Here is a 19,527-nt window from a genome sequence, read left to right on the forward strand (position 1 = left end):
TGTTCACAATATATATTAATGATCTGGACGAGGGAATTGGATGTAATATCTCCAAGTTTGCAGACGACACAAAGCTGGGTGGGAGGGTAAGCTGTGAGGAGGATGTCGTGAAACTCCAGTACGATTTGGACAGGTTGGGTGATTGGGCAGAAACATGGCAAATGCACTATAATGTGGATAAATGTGAGTTTATCCACTTTGGTGGCAAAAACAGGAAGGCAGATTATTATTTGAATGGCAATAGATTGGGAGAAGGGGAAGTGCAAAGAGACCTGGGTGTTCTTGTGCACCAGCCGCTGAAGGTAAGTATGCAGGTGCAGCAGGCGGTTAAGAAGGCAAATGGTATGTTGGCCTTCGTAGCAAGAGGGTTCGAGTACAGGAACAAGGATGTCTTGCTACAGTTGTACAGGGCCTTGGTGAGACCGCACCTTGAGTACTGTGTGCAGTTTTGGTCGCCTTACCTGAGGAAGGACGTTCTTGCCATGGAAGGAGTGCAGCGAAGATTCACCAGGCTGATACCTGGGATGGCAGGAATGACGTATGAGGAGAGATTGTGTCGATTGGGCTTATACTCACTGGAGTTTAGAAGATTGAGAGGGGATCTCATTGAAACTTATAAAATTCTGTCAGGCCTGGACAGACTAGATGCAGGAAGGATGTTTATGATGACCGGGGAGTCCAGAACCAGGGGTCATAGTCTAAGAATAAGGGGTAAGACATTTAGGACTGAAATGAGGAGGAATTTCTTCACCCAGAGAGTGGTGAACCTGTGGAATTCTCTGCCACAGAGGGCGGTGGAGGCCAGTTCATTAAATATATTCAAAAAAGATTTGGATATATTTCTTAAGGCTAAAGGGATCAAGGGATATGGGGAGAAGGCAGGGACAGGGTACTGAATTTGGATGATCAGCCATGATCTCATTGAATGGCGGAGCAGGCTCGAAGGGCCGAATGGCCTACTCCTGCTCCTATCTTCTATGTTTCTATCGGCTGAAAATTCAGTAGCCTTAGCGCCTCATTTGAGGCGCTAGAGGGCCTTGCGCCGGAGTTATGGCCAGTAGTGAAATTCCCTGGGGCCCTAAATCGGCGTTGCTCCGGTAGCGCTGCGCCGGCACCGATGACGTCATCGGTGTGCGCAGCGTCCCGGTTGCCGTGGTAACCCGCCCGAACTCCGAAATTGAGTTGCGGCCGCCTCGCCCGTGGCAGCCGCAACCAGCGTTTTGTCAGAGGTGCCTTACTGCAGTTAGCGCCGGCGCATTAAAGGCCCCGCGGCGGCCGGCCGCTTTCCCGCCGGCCGCCTGCCCGCAGCTCCCTCCCCGGACTTCTCTCCTCCCCACCCCCCGGAACAGATGCAAGCCCGGCACTTGTCCGAGGTGCCGGGCTCATTTTTAAGCAGATTTGCGCGGGCCGCGGCCGGGTGCAGGCAGCTCCTCTTTAACGGAAGGAGGAGGCCTGCACTTCCCCAGCCTGCCGCACCGCATCGGGTGCCGCAGCGCCGGAATTGCGGCGCAAAACGGCAGTTAGCGCCCTTTTCCAGGCGCTAAGACCCTTCAGTAGCGCCGGCAGCCGTTTGGGCGCGGCGCCACTGAATTTTTGGCGCGCGCAGGGGACTTAGCGCCGGCACTAATTTCCGGCGCTAAAGCCCTGGCTAAGCCAAAACCCAATTTCTAGGCCTATGTTTCTAATACGCTGGAAAAACTCAGCAGGCCAGGGCAGCATCCGTGGAGAGAGAAACGGAGTCAACGTTTCAGATCGATGACCTTTCGTCAGAATTGGCACTTCTTTGTCAGATGTGGCTTCACTCTCACAATGTATGACGGTTTGAGTATTTACTGTCCATGCACTTTGGTTTTGCTTTATGTAACCCCTTGTGGTTTGAGGGTTGTTGACTGATGCAGTTGTGAGAGCCACACACAACATCTACCCCACGCGAGGGAGGCTGCCTTAAAACAGCACTGCTTCCCTCATACCGAGGGCGTCACACAATTCGAGTTGGGCCTCAGTTTGCCCCTGAGTTTCAGATGAAATTATATCTTTCAGTGTGTGTGGCCTGCTGCTCTAGGCCTACACACACATCCACCTTGTTGCCATAAGAACATCAGAAATAGGAGCAGGAGCAGGCCATACGGCCCCTCGAGCCTGCTCCGCCATTCAATGGGATCAGGGCTGGACTTTTACATCAACTCCACTTTCCCGTCCTATCTCCATGCCAGCCTACTGTCCGCAGTTGTTAAAGTTGGAGCTGAGGCAACATGACCGTGCACTTTGACCCTCATCTTTGGAGATTGTGACAGGAAGCGATCCCGGTACTGATTGCAGAGGAACTTATATAATTTGTTGCAGAACCCTGGCTTACATTAACAATAGCAATTTGCCTTTGTATAGCACCTTTAATGAAAAAGCATCTCAAGACACTTCACAAGAGGGGAAAAGAATAAATAAATAAAGGGACTGGATGCTGAGCCATGGTGAGAGAGTTAGGAGAGATGACAGGAACATCAGAACCCAAATGAATTTATCACCAAGTCCCTGGTCTAATAGCAGCATTATTTACATTGATAGATTTATTTGCTCATTGTCCTGGAGTGAACTTCCTGACTTTCCAGTGTCCTGGTTCTTCTTTCACTTCCCTGACCAATGCTGAAGCTTCTCAGCATGACATCTGAGCACCAGCACATTCTACATGAGAGCACCACACAGTAACGTGCCAGCCACTGTCCATCTCTCACCCTCCATATGGCCCAGTGGCTTCTTCTGGAAAAATGGGCATCTTACCACGGGGCTATTGTGGGCACGGACTTGCACCATAGCACAGCAATGTTCAGCACTGCCTCCTAAACTCAGTTTTGATATGCAGCATGTTCTGAGGAGCAGAGGCGCTTGAAATGACTTAACTTTCGAAAGGTATCATCATCTGTCTTTCGGATGAGACATTAAACTGAGGCACCACCTGCTCTCTCAGGTGAATGTAAAAGATCCCATGGCACTATTTCGAAGAAGAGCAGGGGAGTTCTCCCTGGTGTACTGGCCAATCCCTCAATCAACATCACTAAAACAGATTATCTGGTCATTATCAAATTACTGTTTGTGGGACCTTGCTGTGCGCAAATTGCCCATCACCTTTCCTACATTACAACAGTGACTACACTTCAAAAGTACTTCATTGGCTGTAATGTGCTTTGGGATATCCTGAGGTCATGGAAGGTGCTACATAAATGCAAGTCTTTCTTTTTTTCTAGTTTGGTACTACCTGTTGTGCTCTTGTTTTATTTCTCTCTGTAGGAGGAATCACCAGGGTGACAGAGAAAAAGCCTTAAGTATAATGCTTGAGGTCTTGGAGTCATGCGACCAGCCTGCTCCTGACATGTACTGCTTGTGTGGAAGAATTTACAAAGACCTCTTTCTCGACTCGTACTGCAAGGATATAGTCAACCGGGACAGTGCTATAGAATGGTAAAAAGACTGAAGTCCTTAGCAACGCGGGAGAGAAGCAATGACAAACTTCTCAGTAGGAAATTCTCTTTAGTCATACTTTTTAGCCGAGCTGTTTTCTGAGCTGAAGCACATACATAAAGCAGGAAGATCAGAATATAAGGAAGGGAGGAAGAGATTTTCTGTAATTGTTGCTGTAAAAGATGGCCGTTTCCCATTGAAAAAAACATTTCCTCCGTGGTTATTAGGTCTACTAAGATCTATCAATTTAATAAGAAATTGCTGATAATTTTATAGATTTTAGATGAGAACTCTCTCTTTACTGAATCCCTGCTAAGCACTAACAGAATAGAGCATACAGCAGGTTCCATCTTCCACACCACTTAGAATCATGGGGTCGATTTTCATTGACCCGTGAAGTTGGGATTGGAGGTGTGCGGGGGGTTAAAGTCCTGAATTCGGGGGTCCCGACACCATCCCGCCCCCAACCCGCCTCCATGTAAGTTTCAAAGGAGGCGGGTACCCGCCCCGCACTGGGACCCGCTGACCCGAGGCGGGAAGGGATTAGTGCCAATTAACTGCCTGTTAACAGGTAGTTAACAGGCAGTTTTTAGCCTAATCCCTATTTTAAAGCTTGAAGTGTGGGATTCCCGACGGCTCCAAACCACGCCAAGTTAGAGGAGTCGGGCCGTCGGGTTGAAGGACTTGGAGGGGTTGAGATGTCGGTGTTCAGGTGAGTGATGGGTGCATGAGTGCAAAGGTAAGTGTGTTTGGTGTGTCTAAAGTGTGTAAAGAAGTTTAAATTACCTGTACTTACCTTTTAAGCCTTCCTTTCTCTAGGTTTCGGGAGTCCATCATCTAACCGTCACAGAAAGCAGAATGGCTGTGAACTGTCAAAAGTGACAGCCTGCAGCTTTCTGTGCCAGTGAGATTTGTAACTGAGTCTGTGTAGAAGGACTCAGGTTAGAAGTAAGACTCAGTGTTTGACAGCTTCAAACAGCTGTGAAACGCTGATATTTCATCTGTCAAAACCTCTTGACAGATGAAATTTCAGTCTGTGACGTCACCTGTTGCCGGGTGGTCCTTAATTGGCCTGCTGAGCCCGCTGGGTGGGCTCAACAAGGTCAATCAAGGGAAAATCGCGTGGGTTGGCCACAACTCGATGGAGGCGGGACTACAACCCCAAAAGTTGTAGTCCCGCCTCCTTCCCGACTTCTGAATGAAAATCACCTCATAGAATCTTATAGCACAGAAGGAGGCCATTCAGCCCAGTGTGCCTGTACCAGCTCCTTGAAAGGACTATCCAATTATCCCCTGCTCGTTCCCCATAGCCCTGCAATTTTTTTCTTTTCAAGCATCTATCCAATTCCCTTTTGAAAGTTACAATTGAATCTGCTTCCACCGCCCTTTCAAGTAATGCATCCCAGATCATAACAAGGGGAGATTTAATAGAGGTATTCAAAATTGTGAGGGGCTTTGATAGAGTAAATAAGGAGAAACTGTTTCTGGTGGCAGAAGGGTCGGTAAGCAGAGGACACCGATTCAAGATCGTTGGCAAAAGACCCAGGGGGGAGATGAGAATTTTTTTTATGCAGCCTGTTGTTATGATCTGGAATTCACTGCATGAAAGGGCGGTGGAAGCAGATTCAACAGTAACTTTCAAAAGGCAATTGGATAAGTACTTGAGAAGAAAAAATTGCAGGGCTATGGGGAAAGTGCAGGGAGAGCGGGACTAATTGGAGAGCTCTTTCAAAGAGCCAGCCCAGGCACGATGGGCCGAATAGCCTCCTTCTGTGCTGTATGAGTCAATGATTCTATAATTGTATGGTAGCACAAGTCTCGCTCAAGAGCGCAGGCCAGAGAGTCATGCGCAGCGTATAGCCCGCACTCAGTTTATGGCCACTGCTCCTTGTGCCTGATTCTCTGATCTGCACGCACATTTGCTAGGAGTGGAGTTTCACTATTTTGAGGACTCCCAAATGCATCCCTTACAATGTCACCCAGCACGTTTTTGAAGACATATAATAGGATAGATGACAGTGGACAGTGGACACTCCTCTTTCAATGGGGATGGGTTCAGTAAGTCTCCTTCCAGAGAAGCTTTTAGCTTACCGACATGGGCCTCCTTAACCACTCATAGCAGCAATAATTTCAGTAGCAGAAGGACAGCTTTCCAGCGACAGGGAATTTGGTAGTTTTAGGGGTCAGCATGTACACAGTACTGTTTCCTCTGCTATTGAATATGACATTGATGAATAAGTCCCTGTTTGTTTCTATTAATGACTAGGTACCGCAAAGGCTTTGAGCTCCAACCAACCCTATACTCGGGTATTACTTTGGCTGTCCTCCTAATTGCTGCCGGTCAGCAGTTTGAAAGCTCAATGGAGCTGAGAAAAATTGGTGAGTGCTTCAGTGCAAGTGCTTGTTTTTATTCACATTAAAGCTCCTGAGCCCCACTGTAATTAAACATTCCTTGTGGAAAATTCCCACCAGAGCTTGGAAAATTACCTTGTTTATATCACGATTGTTTAAATATACTTGAGAGTGAGGCTGGTTCTTTTCCAAGGTGTTGCCCTTTCTTATTGCCTATCCAATTACAGGAAACTTTGTGCTATCCGGCACCGACGGGACCGAGCTACTGCCGTTGCCTAAAAAGTGCCGTACACTCCAGAGTTAATGTTGAAAGATACGGAGATTCTTATCTCCGTATCTGACAACCATCACTGTTGCTTAGCAACAGCTTCTAAACACTCGTGTGTGGCTGCAAGGGTCTGTAGCTAAAGCTGTTGCTATAGCTACAGACCTTGCACTGCTTGACTGTGGGAAAAAAAAGCAAAGAAAACAAACAAGAAGAATAAAAAACGGCACCTGATTTCTGCCGGTGGCTCCAGTTTGCCGGATAGCTCACCTCCGGATAGCACATAGTTTCCTGTAGTTTGAATTTTATCAACGAGATCGTCTGTTAAAGCAATGTGCCAATAGCTGCAAATGCACGTATGTAACACAGAGAGGAAACATTTCTTACTGAAGGGGCATTTATGATAAAAATCCTGCCGCAGGTTTGGTGGGAGTCCGTCGAAATGGCCACAAACTTGGCTGGAACCCAGATATGCCAGATATGCCCTCATTGCAGAGTTTCCTGACGGCCTCTTGGGTGAAGGGCCTCTTCCCACCCCTACAAAGCCATCAAGGACAGGGTGGGAGTCTGGTTGGAGGCCGGGACTTCTGAAGTTGGGAATTCCAGATTGCAGTTGCAGCCAAGCATAGCATTTGTGTAGGTAAGCCTGGTCTCACCACATTATATCTTGCCGAAACCATGGAAGTGGGGCCAACTGGAGGTCCAGGCCTGGTCCGAGGCTTGGTTCCCCCAAAGGTTAGGGGACTGGAATTTAGTTTTACTTTATAAAGCAGCGTGCTTTATGAGGCGGCTGCAGGGAGAAGCTGATTGTTTTTCGGGGTGGGGGTGGGGGTGGGGGCAGACGTAGCTCCCCTAGCATCCCTCCTCTGAGGGCCATCTTTCACTGGTATTATGGGTGTCTTTACTAAAGAGATTGCTCAGCTCAATCCTTTACAGCAGGGAGGACTGAACAGCAAACGGAAGCCAGCACCATTGGTGATTCTTCGCCACCCACCCCCCCCACTTCCTAGGCCAGGCGCGCTGAAATAAACTATATCATCCATATCGATACCACACCTGTACTCTGTTATCTCAGGGATCAAACATGGAACATTCCTGGTAATTATAGCTGAGCACCAAACGGGTGGCGCCTTTACCCACTGAGCCAACTGGAGAGCTCCTTCATTTATATTGTAAAGCCCTGTAACCATGAACATCCAACACATAGAAATAATGAAGCATAAATGGCACCCTTTGGCAGAGACAGCCTCCCACACCAGGGTACAAGTGACAGCAGGAAGGACTCTTGCTGCCCTTCTCGTGCTGATGTGTCTGTTGCTGACGTCTATCAATTCACCCCTTGAACAGGTGTGCGACTGAACAGTCTGCTGGGTAGAAAAGGAAATCTGGACAAAATGAACAACTACTATGACGTGGGCCACTTCTTCACGGTCAGCATGTTAGCCAAGGACATCAACAAGGCCGTGCAAGCAGCTGAGAAACTCTTTAAACTCAAGTCCCCTTTCTGGTAAGATTGAGGTATTCGGTGTTTGTTCATTGTTACGCCATGTACCTGAATAAGCTGCGGCTGAGTAAGTTGGGTGTCGGAGTTTGAGTCTGACCCACTTCAGAACACAATGGGGGTCATTTTAACTTCAGGCAACAGTGTAAAATGGGCGCTGTTGGTTTAGCCGCCTGTATACACCATGCCCGATTTTATTTCCCATTGAAATCAATGGTACGGAAAGTCGGGCAGGGGTTTATAATGGGCGGCTAACTCGATACTTGCCATTTTACACTATTGCCCAAAGTTAAAATTCCCCCCAATATGACCATGGCAATAGGGCTAGTCTGAAGAATGTATTAAAGTATAAATGGTGCGTGTTGATTCATGCAGCAAGACGACGGGGGTAGATCGTGATTTTCGTGGCGATCGTGTAAAACGGGTGATAGCGAATCAACAGCCGTTTTACATCTCTCCCCATTGTTGTTCCCATTGACTTCAATGAAAGTGAGAATCAGGAAGATGTAAAACGGGCAGACGGTTCGATACCACCCGTTTTACATCATCACACAAAATCAAAATGACCCCAATGTGTTTTGGAGATCAGAACGACAGGGTTGTTAATGCTGGGAAAATATTCTGCAAAACCTTTGTGATCAATGAGATTGGCACAGCTCGCAAACCGCTTCAAACAAATGCGGCTGTATTTGAATTTAAGAGCAACATGTATCGCAATAAGTTACAGCCAAATTAAGTGATTCTTACTCCTAATCATTGACAATTGCTCAGTGTGAGAGTTTTGCTGATAGTGGTGAGACATGGATTCTAGGGCACTAAGTTTCTGCCTTGTAATGCCGGTGCTGCAGTACCCATCAGTGCTGCTGGGAGCTTAATATAATATATTAAAAAGAGAATGACCAGTGTGGGAATGCCCAGTACCTGTGACACCCACTTCCATTGCATTAAGGCTAATTAAAAAAATATTTAGAAGAGGCATACCTGTTGCTAGCATCAGCTAAGATTAGCAGAAGACCTTTGGAGGGAAAAAATTGAGTTGCGCCCCCTTTGGGGCGCTAACTTCACCGGGGCGCTACTTTTAGCGCTCTGAAAAAATTAGTGTCCCCGCGTCCGAAATTCATCGGAAGCGCCCCGAGAGGGAAGCAGGGCGCTACTGGAAGCGCCCCGCCTCCCTCTTGGGGCGCTGCGAGGGAATATCGCGGTGCTACGTGGCGCTGCGGCACATCGCGCCGCGGTATTGCAGGCCTTCCTCCCCTACTTAAAGGGGAGGGGCCTTGCGCAGCGCGGCCCGGGGCCCAGCTGGGCCACCAGGGATCGGAGTGCCGGCAAAAGAGCCCGGCACTCGAGAGAAGTAGCAGGCTCACGGAGCGCAGCCAGCGCTCCGCAGGGGGTGCTGAAGAGGAGGCCGGGGGGGCGGCAACGGGGGCAGGTGCTGGCAGGCGGCCAGCAACAAAAATGGCCGCCCAGCACCTCACCTTTAATTAGCGTCGCCCCGGCCGCAGGTCGGCCCCCCTGGCCCCGTCGGACATACCGGTGGTGCAGCGCTGCAGGGCGCTAATGGATACCGCCGCCGCTAACCTCCCGCGGGGCGCTAACGGGAGGCACAAAGCAACCATATTTTTCCCCCATGGTCTTGTGAAAGAAACTTTGAGAAGTGTTTGCTATAAAAGAGCGCCTGAAGTGGATTTTTTTTTTTTGCCTCGCACCTGAAATGGAGTTAGACCTACCTCTGACAGCCGAAGGACACGGAAGACCACTTTTGGATATTTTTGCCCCTCATCCGCACTGAGAGCTTCTGAGCATCAGGTGTGGGGGTCCCAATGGGCATTCCCTGGTTTGCAATTTTAATGACGGAAGAGGAGAAGTACAGGATGGAGGAAAAGAGATTGGAACAGCATTTGAGGAGGATGCACCTCTAAGAATTTGCAGGCCATACCGATCTGAAGAAGATCTCAATGAGGAGCTCTACATGAGAGATGAGGAGCTGTGCCAGCTACTGCACGTAGAGGTGTGGCCATGATCACCTGTCTGGACAGTTCTACCTGTGGCTGTGAAAATAATGACTGCACTCATTTCAAAGCAGCCACAAGGTTCAATATCACCGGGTCTGTATTCGTCGGGTAACTGGGCAAACTGGGGAATTGCTCCAGTTTGGTATGACATCAAGGCAGCAGCGTGATAGGGCCATCCAGTTTTTATTACATTGCTGGGTTTCCCAAAGTGAGAGCGCAATAGATGGTTCCCATGTACCATTGCAAGCTCCTATTCTTAACCCTCTCATCTTTTTTTATGAGGAAGCAGTATCCACTCATTGGATTTCCAGATTGTGTGTGATCAGATGCAAATAATCCTTCATCTTTATGCCAGAATTGCTGAAAGCTGCCAAGATATATTCATCCCCAGGAATTCTGCCCTCTCTGAGCTCTTCCAGATCCTCATTATCTGACAGTAACATCAACACTCACTGCTTAAAAAAAAATTCTCCAAAGAAAAAAGCAAGATAAGTAAGTGAAGCTAGAAGGTGATTTTAAAGTTTAATTACTAAAGATAATTACAGCAAAAACAAAACACTGTAGGTGCTGGAAATTTGAAATAAAATTAGAAAATGGTGGAAATACTCAGGCAGCATCTATGGAGAGAGAAACAGAGTTAATGGGCTGGATTTTGCCAGCCCTGAGGAGGCGGGTTTGGAGGCTGGACTGCCGAGAAAATGGCAGAATTTGGGGGCGGGTCCCAACCCGCCTCCATGCCATCTTGCCAGGAGGTGGGTAGCCGACCCACGCCGCGGCGGTCCTGTCTCCTCGAGGCGGGAAGGGGATTAATGCCAATTAACTGCCTGGTAACAGGTAGTTAACAGGCAGTTTTTTGGCTAATCCCTATTTTGAGCCCTGAAGTATGGGCTTCCCGACGGCTCCGAACCTCACCAGGGTCAGCGAGGCGGGCCGTCGGTCTGCGGGGGTCGGAGGGGCCGAGATGTCCGGTGTGCAGGTGAGTAATGGGTGCATGTGTGCAGAGGTAAGTGTGTGAGGTGTGTGTAAAGTGTTTTAATAAGTTTTACTTACCTTTACTTCTTCCTGCAGGCTTCCTCCCTTCAGGTCTCAGGAGTCCCTCAGCTCACCGGCACAGAAAGCAGAATGGCCGCTGAACTGTCAAAAGCTGCAGCCTTCTGCTTTCTGGTCAGGAGGGCTTTCTAATAGAGTCTTGAGTAAAGACACAACTTAGAAGACAGATTGTCAGTGTTTGACAGCTTCACAGAGCTGTCAAACGATGACAATTCATGTGTCAAAAGCTCTTGACAGATGAAACGGCACTCGCTGACATCACCTGTAACTGGCTTTCTCTTAATTGGCCTGCTGAGCCCGCTGAGCGGGCTTAACAAGGTCAATCAAGGGAAAGTAGCGTGGATTGGCCACAAGTCAATGGAGGCGGGACTAAAACCCAACAAGTGGGAGTCCCGCCTCCAAAAGCTCCCCATTGACAAAATCCAGCCCAATAGTTCTGTTTCTCTCCTCGCAGATGCTGCCTGACCTGCTGAGTGTTTCCAAAGGTAATTGCAACCTTAATTTTCAAAATGGCGAGACTCACTAAAAATGCAGCAGGTACCTTAAGTTGGGGGAGAAATTCAGTATCGCCCCGATTGGGGCGCGATTATCGGCCGGGCACAAAGTTTAGCGCCTGGCGCTAATTATCGCCTCCGACTGCAAACTTGGCTTCTATCGCCTCTGGAGGTGATTGGAACACTAAATCAGGCACTGCACACCTGTCTTAAGGCACTAACGCCGAGGAGCAAGGCGCTAACTCAAAGCGCTGGCAAAGCTCATGTGACGTCAGTCAGCAATGGAACACAGACACACTGTCGTCGGCCAGTTCTTAAAGGGGAGGGTCGATCTTGCTCTCCATCCACACCCTGCTCATTGCAGCCTTGAATCTAGGCCTGTACACCAAATCTGTTGAAAGAACAATGGAGAGGCCCGGGAAAGAGCTCAGAGTGCAGCCCCCATAGTCTCTCCTAAATCGATGCAAGGAAGATCAAATAAAAAAGAACCTGCAAAGTGCTGCTCAATACCCAAAACTCCTCAACACAGCTTTGAATATCTCCTGCAGTCTCTCGCTCTCACTCAGAATGCGTGGTGAAAAAATTTCGCCGACAAAAAAAGGGCAGGAAGCAGTTGCCTTTAAATAGCGCTCCCCCAGTCCCTTCCCGACTGCAAAACGCTCCCCTCAACCTGTCGTTGCTAGCGGCAGGCAGTAAGACAGGGGGCGCCACTCAATATCCGGTCCGGGGCGTTGCACGCTTGACTGACGTCACGATCTGCGGGCGCAGGAGATTGTGGCGGTAGTGTTTAGCGCCGCCGCAAAATATTTAGTTAATTTCATGAACGGCGCAAACATCACCACGCACGGGCGCTAGTTGCTTTGCGCCACATTAGCGCCCTCTTAAGGCGCTAACGGGAGGCGCAAACTGACTGAATATTTCCCCCCATTGACCTTTATCACACAACATTGAAAGAACAGTTGGAATGTAAATGCTGAGCTGCCTCTTCTGCTTTTTTTCAGGTATTTGAGGTCAGTAGTTCAGAACCTGATGTTACTGCAGCAATTCCAGAAGATCAGCACTGATCATTCCCCAAAACAGGAATGTCTCAACTTCTGGATGGACATCATCGTGGAAGCAACCAAGACCAGTACCAGTGGACTACGTTTCCCCGTATGAGATCTTTTCTGTCTTTCTCCAATTTTCTCCTGCCCTGAGGGTGGGGATTCTATCTGAAGTTTGGTATTATCGATGTTAGCAGCCCTTCAATACCTCTTCCACATCCCCATTAATGGCGTGTGAGCCTAGGCTGGGAGTATTGGTATGGTGATCAACCCTTGGGAGACTGACTCATTTATCATCTGACATCCACATCTGCACAGTTTCCAGAAGTAGACACTGGACAGCAATCAGGAACGAGCACCCTTATATCCCCTCCATAACTTGAAGACACTGAAGTCAATTGGAATGACCAAACACAGACCCAGAGTTTCCTAAACATTCAACCCCACCCGCACCCCCCCCCCCAGCTAACTTTTTATTTTGTTTTTGATTTGCTATTTCAACTTTTCCCACCCTCCCTTTTTTAGGTCTCCTCACATTTAGCATCAGACCCTCAAGTAGAGAACCGAGGGCTGAACTGCTTTACCGGCTGTGCCTAATAGCCTTTCGCAACTGCTTGGAGATGCGCGATCATTCAGGTTTTCCATTCCTATGGGGAAATACCTGGACTGTGCTCTGCTCAAGCTAACTGACCTAAATTGGTGTGAGGGCCATGGAGGTAGGTGGCACAGCGCTAACCTTAGGTGCAATGCCGTCCTGGTGGTGTTGCACGAGGGATCTGGGACCAATTTGTAGCCCTGGTGCGGCGTTGCTGCTTCCCCGAGCGTCTGTGTGCGAGGCTGTGGAGCTCGCAATGCATTGTGGGCAGCGAGGAGCCCTGACATTTAAAGGGACCATGCACATTGAAGCAAGACAAAATAAAATGCACTGATTCAATACATTTTTCAGCCCTTTCTGTCTTTTTACAAATATTTAAAAGAAATTCCAAATGTAATTATTCAGCTCTTAAAGCTGAATTACCTTTCTAAACTGAACAAATGGGAAAACTGCCTCAGCACTAACACAAATGGCTCAGCAAGCCAGGGAAGGGGACACTCAGGGTCTCGCATGCAGCACTCCAGCTTTATGCAGGGGATCAACACTGCAAGACTGGCCCTCTACCCACAGGGGCCAGGAGGCCCTCCAGAAAAAACAACGTAGGGGGCCTAGGGACAGGGTCACTGGCAAGGCTTGGAAGCTAAGCAGAGCCAGGCCTGGTTAGTACCTGGAGGGGTGACCATCAGGGAAGACCAGGTGCAGAAGGTCACGGAAGGAGCCCCGAGGAGGGGCGGTTGGTGAGAAGGTCACGGAAGGAGCCCCAGGAGGGGCGGCTGGTGAGCAGGCCCGGGCGTCGGGCTGAAGATTGTCGGGCAGGAGGAATGGTGGAAATGGAATGGCGGCGCGCACAGACGCAGCGGCTTTGCTTCTCCCAGGACGGTGCTATTTACGTTTAATGTTAATGTTATTTGTACTGGACTCATGGGAGCTTGCAAGATCACATTTCATTGTAATTGTACAATGACAATAAAGTTGAATTATTATTACCAAGGCCGTCACTGCCAGCAGTGTCGCCCCCACCACCTGGCTCCAGAGCCCAAAGAAGCTTCATGACCTCAGACCACTGGTCAAGGTCAGTGAATGCATCTTCAAAAGCCGTCACCTACCAACTGCACCACTAGCCTCACACACTGCTCAATAAACAACCCCCAATCACTCACCTACCAACAATCTGCACCAATGACGGGGCACATCTCCCATTCCTAGCATCACCTCACCCCCTTGGTGGAGACAGTGCAGACCATTCTAGGCAGGGACATGGCTGAGCCCTTGGCCAGCGGCGGGGCTGAAACGATACAAGATGCGGGTATCCTTGTACATTAACGCCCTTCTGGCATACACCTCTAGGTTTCCCGCCCTCCCATCAGCACAGTTCCACCCTTGTGTCTTCTTCATTTCACCCACACCTAAAAATGCAGTCTGCCCAGCTAGTGGGTCAACAAGAAGAGGCAGCCGGGACCGCAGGTGGATGGTTCCATCCTGGACACCCCGGCCACAAAGGGGCTGTCTGGGATGCATCCTTCCGTCTGATTCCTCCTCTTCCTTCTCTCTGCAAGCGGATGCTGTAACTGTGAAATGACAGCATAAGATGCTGCAAATACTCAGTTGGTTAGGCAGCATTCCGACCTGAGATGTGAACTCCACGGATGTAGCGTGACCTGCTGAGTAGTCGCAGCATGTTCTGTCTTCTCAAAGGCGTTCACTTACCATCCGAGCCCTTGCAAGCATCCAGCAGCATTCCCAAAACACTTAAAAACTTTTCACATATATTACAGCAAGCCACCACTTCAATAAAATCCAAAAAACCAAGGCCAAACCCTTCCATTCAAACTTACCTGATTGATGTCCCTTTAACAGCTGCAGATATCGCCCCTGTCAACGTCTGTCAGCCTGCTTTGCACGGCAGGTTAACCTGGCGTGCTTAGGACCCAGCGCTGAATTGAGCGCTAGGGTCGACGCTCGCGTAGGTAACGTCAAGTCGGTGTTGCACGCCGACTGATGTCTCCACGCCACCACCTTTTTTACAGGGCACTGCCGGTTACCGGCAGCACAAAGGGGCCCACGAATATGGCGGCCGCCGTGGGGACCGCCTCCAGCTGGCGCAAGAGCGGCTGCCGCCATTTTTTCAAGAATCGCTGGCGCTAACAGGTGGCGGTAAGTATATGAATTTTTCACCCCTAATGTTTTATTAAGATGTCATTGACATTCAAGATTATGCCCTTTAAATTCTGTAACTTCATAGTTCATAAGAAGGCAGAAATAAGAAAAAGTTAAAGGCATTTAGCTCATGCCATCATTTACATCCATGTACAGGTCTTCTTCAGACCACTCTCATCTCTCTTCTCCATTGACACCAGGCCTGAATCAGGAATTGATCCACTTCTATTTTTGAATACTTTATCTGCATTTGGATTCGTGTTAGATGACAGGCTATCCTATGGATCAATGGGCTAGATTTTCTTCTGCTTCATCACCTGATTTTGGATGGTGCCAGGGCAGGCGGAGAAGGGAGATCAGTCGTGGATTCTGCCTGCTGGCTTCCTACCAGTCACTACCACTTCTGGGATCGTCCTCCAGAAGTGATGGTGGCTGCTGAATATGCTGGATGATGTTTTTCTGGGCGGATTCGAATGTCATGTTAATAAAGAACATATGTCGTCCAACTTACTTTTCATTCATGAACGCCTTTGGATCATTAGGCGTCTAGCGTTACTGTGGGCTGCAGGGAGGCTGGGAGGGTTCAATTTTAAAACAGCAACTTTGACAAGTCAAAGCGGCACATTGAAAAGTTTTAAGACTTCTTCACATTTTTTAAGTCTTCAGCTGGCGCTGCTAGCCATGTTCCGCTGTGGCAAGGCACTGCCCGCTCCCCATCGAAATGGGAAGCCCAGTAAATGGTGCTGTAAATGGTTCTGATACCCACCCTCCACATGGAAGCTACCCTGACCTCTGGAAATGGGTTGGAGTTGCAGGCAGGGATTGGGTGGAAGTCCTGCTGTGCTGACGACCCATTGCCACTGTGGCAGAAGAGGAAATTCCAGGCCAACCAGTCTAATTGTACACTAGTTTGTCCTTAGCTCAGAATAAGGTATTCTCTGTGGGTACCCTACAGAAAAATGTAGGTATCCCTAGACAGTATTTGTGTAATACCTTTTTATTCCACAAAGAGGAAGGACCCCTTTCAAGAATAATCTCAGCTAAACAACGTTCAATTAAATTTACAATATTCGGTTTAGCAGGGATATACATAAAAAGATATAATACAGAAATAGTATTGTTCAAAGAATGACAGCTGTCTGCATCTGTCAAATAGGGCTAAAGCTACACTCAGAAGCATAGCTAAGAACTACTTGACTTTTGACTTGGGTACAGCCCTTTTAAGATTGAAATCTTAGCTTTGCGTTTAAGATTTGAGGACCAAATTCCAGATTATATTTTTTTTAAATCCCAAAATCCCAGCATCGCTTAGAAATATATTAAATAGCAAACACATACTGACAGTGTCACTTTCCAAAACTACAATTAGCATTAAAGTACTATACTTAATCCTAATTACACAAATACCATAACTGCTGTGTATTATAGAGAGTAATAGTTGCATTGAAGTGAATTTTAAGCTGTTACAATCTCAGGATTCAAATGACAATCTTTAAATATTCAACCATTCCCCTTGATGTAATATAAACCCACAAATAGAGCCACAGCCCAACTCAATTGTTAAGCTACATGAATAAACCAAACATCTTTATAATGTTTTATTGCAATCACTCTTGGATATGTTGCTTTAACTTTTTATTTAGCACTTGCATTCATTTTTACTACAGCCTTATCACACTTTGTTCATCTTGAAGCAAAAGAAAGTATTTGGTGAAAGCAATAATTTGAAATATACCTTTTGAGTTGAAATGATGCTGTGCCATACTGGTAGGGGCACGGGGAGGGGTTGTATGAAATTCCTATGGATCCACTATTTTAAGATTAATGCCTTTATTAAAATAATAACAGACAAAGAATTTCATACAAATGTCCTCTTGATGCACACAGTGCAATTTTAACCAATGATGTGGAAGCGTTGAACAACCATCACTGCTTTGTTTACTGTTACTGGGTAACGATCCCTCTGTTTTGTTTTAGGTTTTGATTCTAGAGCCAACCAACGTCTACCAGCCATCCTACATATCAATAAATAGTGAGGCAGATGAGAAAACAGTCTCCATATGGCATGTCTCATCAGAGGAAGTGGTAAGATTGGGAGACGTCAGTCCTACCATCTCCGTCACAATGTACTTTGGATTCTTGTTTGCCAATTGTCTGGCTCATGTCCCCTTTTAAAATGAAGCAATGCAATCATTATTTGTTCAATTTATATATCTGTGTTTAAACAGCGTGTGCTTGGAATTGCCTTGGTGACTCAGTGGCTAATTGTATATCATGTTGTGAGACTAACAGACCAAGGAAATCCAAGGTTCAGTTATCTGATTTCAGCCAAGGCAGCATTGCAGGAATGAACGTTGGCCTCAGCACCCCAGCTTAAGCAGGGAGGAAAAATCAGCCAGGGTTTTCAACATGAGAAACCAGGGCCTCAAACAAATAGCAGACCCCTTCCCCAGTTTATAGGTGCATCACGTGCATAGCTCCTCTAGGCTGTCACATCAGTGGATAATTTGCGTACTAACTCATATTAGGAATGTTACTGCTATGCAGCAAGAGGAGAACATGTTATGTAATGAAAGGATTAGGCTTGGCCATCATGACCGTTCCCCACCCGCCCTTGATCAAATAGCTTGTGAAAAATCATCATCTAAGTTCAGACGTGAAGGGTGGCCATTTGGCTAAGGTATTGAAGGGTTGTTGGTACCCCTGGAACTAGCATGAACTAGTGTCTTCAGGAGAGGAGGACAGAGAATTGAGAAATGAAGCAAACATTAAGTGGTGAATTTTGTCACCATTATCAGCACAGTTCCGGTGTATAACCGTGACAAATAACTTCATGCTCCAAGTTTCGGTATCGTGGCAAGGCAGCAGCAAGATAGGACTGTTCAGTTTTATGGGGTTGCTGGCTTTCCTAAGGTCCAAGAGGCAGTCAGTGGTGTTTGTGTTGCTTTGTGAGCTCTGAAAGAAAATCCCCCTCACATCAACAGATGGCTTCTGGGTAAAAAAAGCCGACCGCCTGTTCCCATCCATAATGGCCCCACTAAGAGGCAAACAGCAGCAGAGGATCACTTGAATGAGTCTCATGTGTAAGCGGTTTTGATCCTAGCCCAATTGCTAGACAGACGGTTTGAATCGCCCCCACCTTACGAAAGTTCTATACCCGGGAATTATTATTCAGAGTGTAAATGGAATAAGTCACGGACAGGAATGCTTCGGTGAAAAATCGAACTTATATTTATTTGGTCTAACATACACTGGCTAAAACATGCACCACTAAACGAAATCACTGTCTCTGTGGAGAATAAAATCCAAGTTACAAACAACATACATACAGTACACAACTGGGGACTATAACAAGCAGTAATTCCCTTGTTGCTATGGTGGACTCTAATTCCACCCCTACCAACGAATTACCCAGTCACATAAGCCCCTTCGCTTGGCTGAACCAAACAAAGCTCCCACCCTCGGAATAGCCCAAAAACTTCACTTCTGAGAAAAACTCTGAGCCCTTACAGCTCACCCAGCTTGCCTGGGCTATCTGGTTACCGGCTTGGGACACTCGAGACCATGCTTACCACCACACACGGTCGGTCTCGATCGCTTCGCTCAGCGGCTTCTTCCTCTGCTACTTCTTGTTAGGTCGATCTTGGTGGAGCGGGAGAGTGAGAGAGAGAGAGAATGGTGGAAAAGAATCTATCTTTATAGGAGTCTGGTTACCCCTATCTTTCCCGCCAATCTTTAAAATCCTTTTGTTTCTAAGCACTCCGGTGCTTAATCAGTGATGGGTCATCATCGGACCCATGAGTATTCCGTGATTGGATTAATGGCCCTAAGTCTGGGACATATCTTTCGGTCTTTGTGTTGGGAAAAACTGGCTCCTCTTCGGCTGGCCGAGGCCAGTGGGTTCATTGTTCTGCTTCTCTTCTGAGATGGAGGTGAGAAGTGCTTTTGCATATTAGAGTGGCTTTCTAATAAGTTCAAGTTCAATGGCCCCCTTCCTTTTTCCAGGATTGTCGGGCGAACCCATACATCCTGGATGACTGACAGTTCCTTTGTCACAGCCAACTGCCATGCATTCTCTGGAGTTTTAACAAACCAGTCCCCCACGCATCTGCACAGGGCGATCCCACCACAGGGAAAACACCCTCAGAAAAATCCCATAAAGTCCACAAAAATGTTCTCGACTGAGTCCATTCTTCAAACAGAGACTTTGCGATCTCTTCACATGCCTCTATAAGATTGGTTAGCGAGGGGGCCTTCAGGCTCTTAAAGGTTTGCTGCCTAGACAGGTTGGGAAAGGCTCTGCAATATGCTCCAGGGGTGAGTCACACATAGTTGTAGTCTGCCATACAATCAGGTTGTGGTCCCAGTTCTAGGTCGAGGTTGTACCCATTCAGATATGACCCACAGGTGCTTTATCCACTTATTTGTTCTGAGGATTATAAGATCAGTTGTGGCCGTTTATGTGCCTGAATTAAACTAAACATCCAAACTCAAGATGACTCACTTCGATGTTTAAAATAATGAAAGGGCTAGATTTGGTCTAGGTGGATAGGCTATTTGAGTTGGAAAGATTAGGGAGGAGCAGGGGACATGAGTGTAGGTTAC

General features: G+C 47.6%; 1 protein-coding gene across 3 annotated transcripts in view; it reads left to right on the forward strand.

Annotated features, from left to right (window-relative positions):
* map3k15 (mitogen-activated protein kinase kinase kinase 15) overlaps nucleotides 1-19,527 on the forward strand; it is a 272,382-nt gene that overhangs the window by 140,735 nt on the left and 112,120 nt on the right. For 2 of the 3 annotated variants that reach the window (XM_086006303.1, XM_086006302.1), the window contains exons 6-10: nucleotides 3,283-3,453; nucleotides 5,720-5,832; nucleotides 7,418-7,577; nucleotides 12,129-12,279; nucleotides 16,900-17,007. In XM_086006303.1, the coding sequence (XP_085862429.1) occupies nucleotides 3,283-3,453; nucleotides 5,720-5,832; nucleotides 7,418-7,577; nucleotides 12,129-12,279; nucleotides 16,900-17,007 (703 nt within the window). The remainder of the gene's footprint in view (nucleotides 1-3,282; nucleotides 3,454-5,719; nucleotides 5,833-7,417; nucleotides 7,578-12,128; nucleotides 12,280-16,899; nucleotides 17,008-19,527) is intronic. The other variant, XM_086006304.1, reaches the window with a different exon arrangement.

This window comes from Somniosus microcephalus, chromosome 14 (assembly GCF_052327205.1).
Source record: "Somniosus microcephalus isolate GS21.2 chromosome 14, FLI_Smic_1.0, whole genome shotgun sequence".
Lineage (NCBI taxonomy): Eukaryota > Metazoa > Chordata > Chondrichthyes > Squaliformes > Somniosidae > Somniosus > Somniosus microcephalus.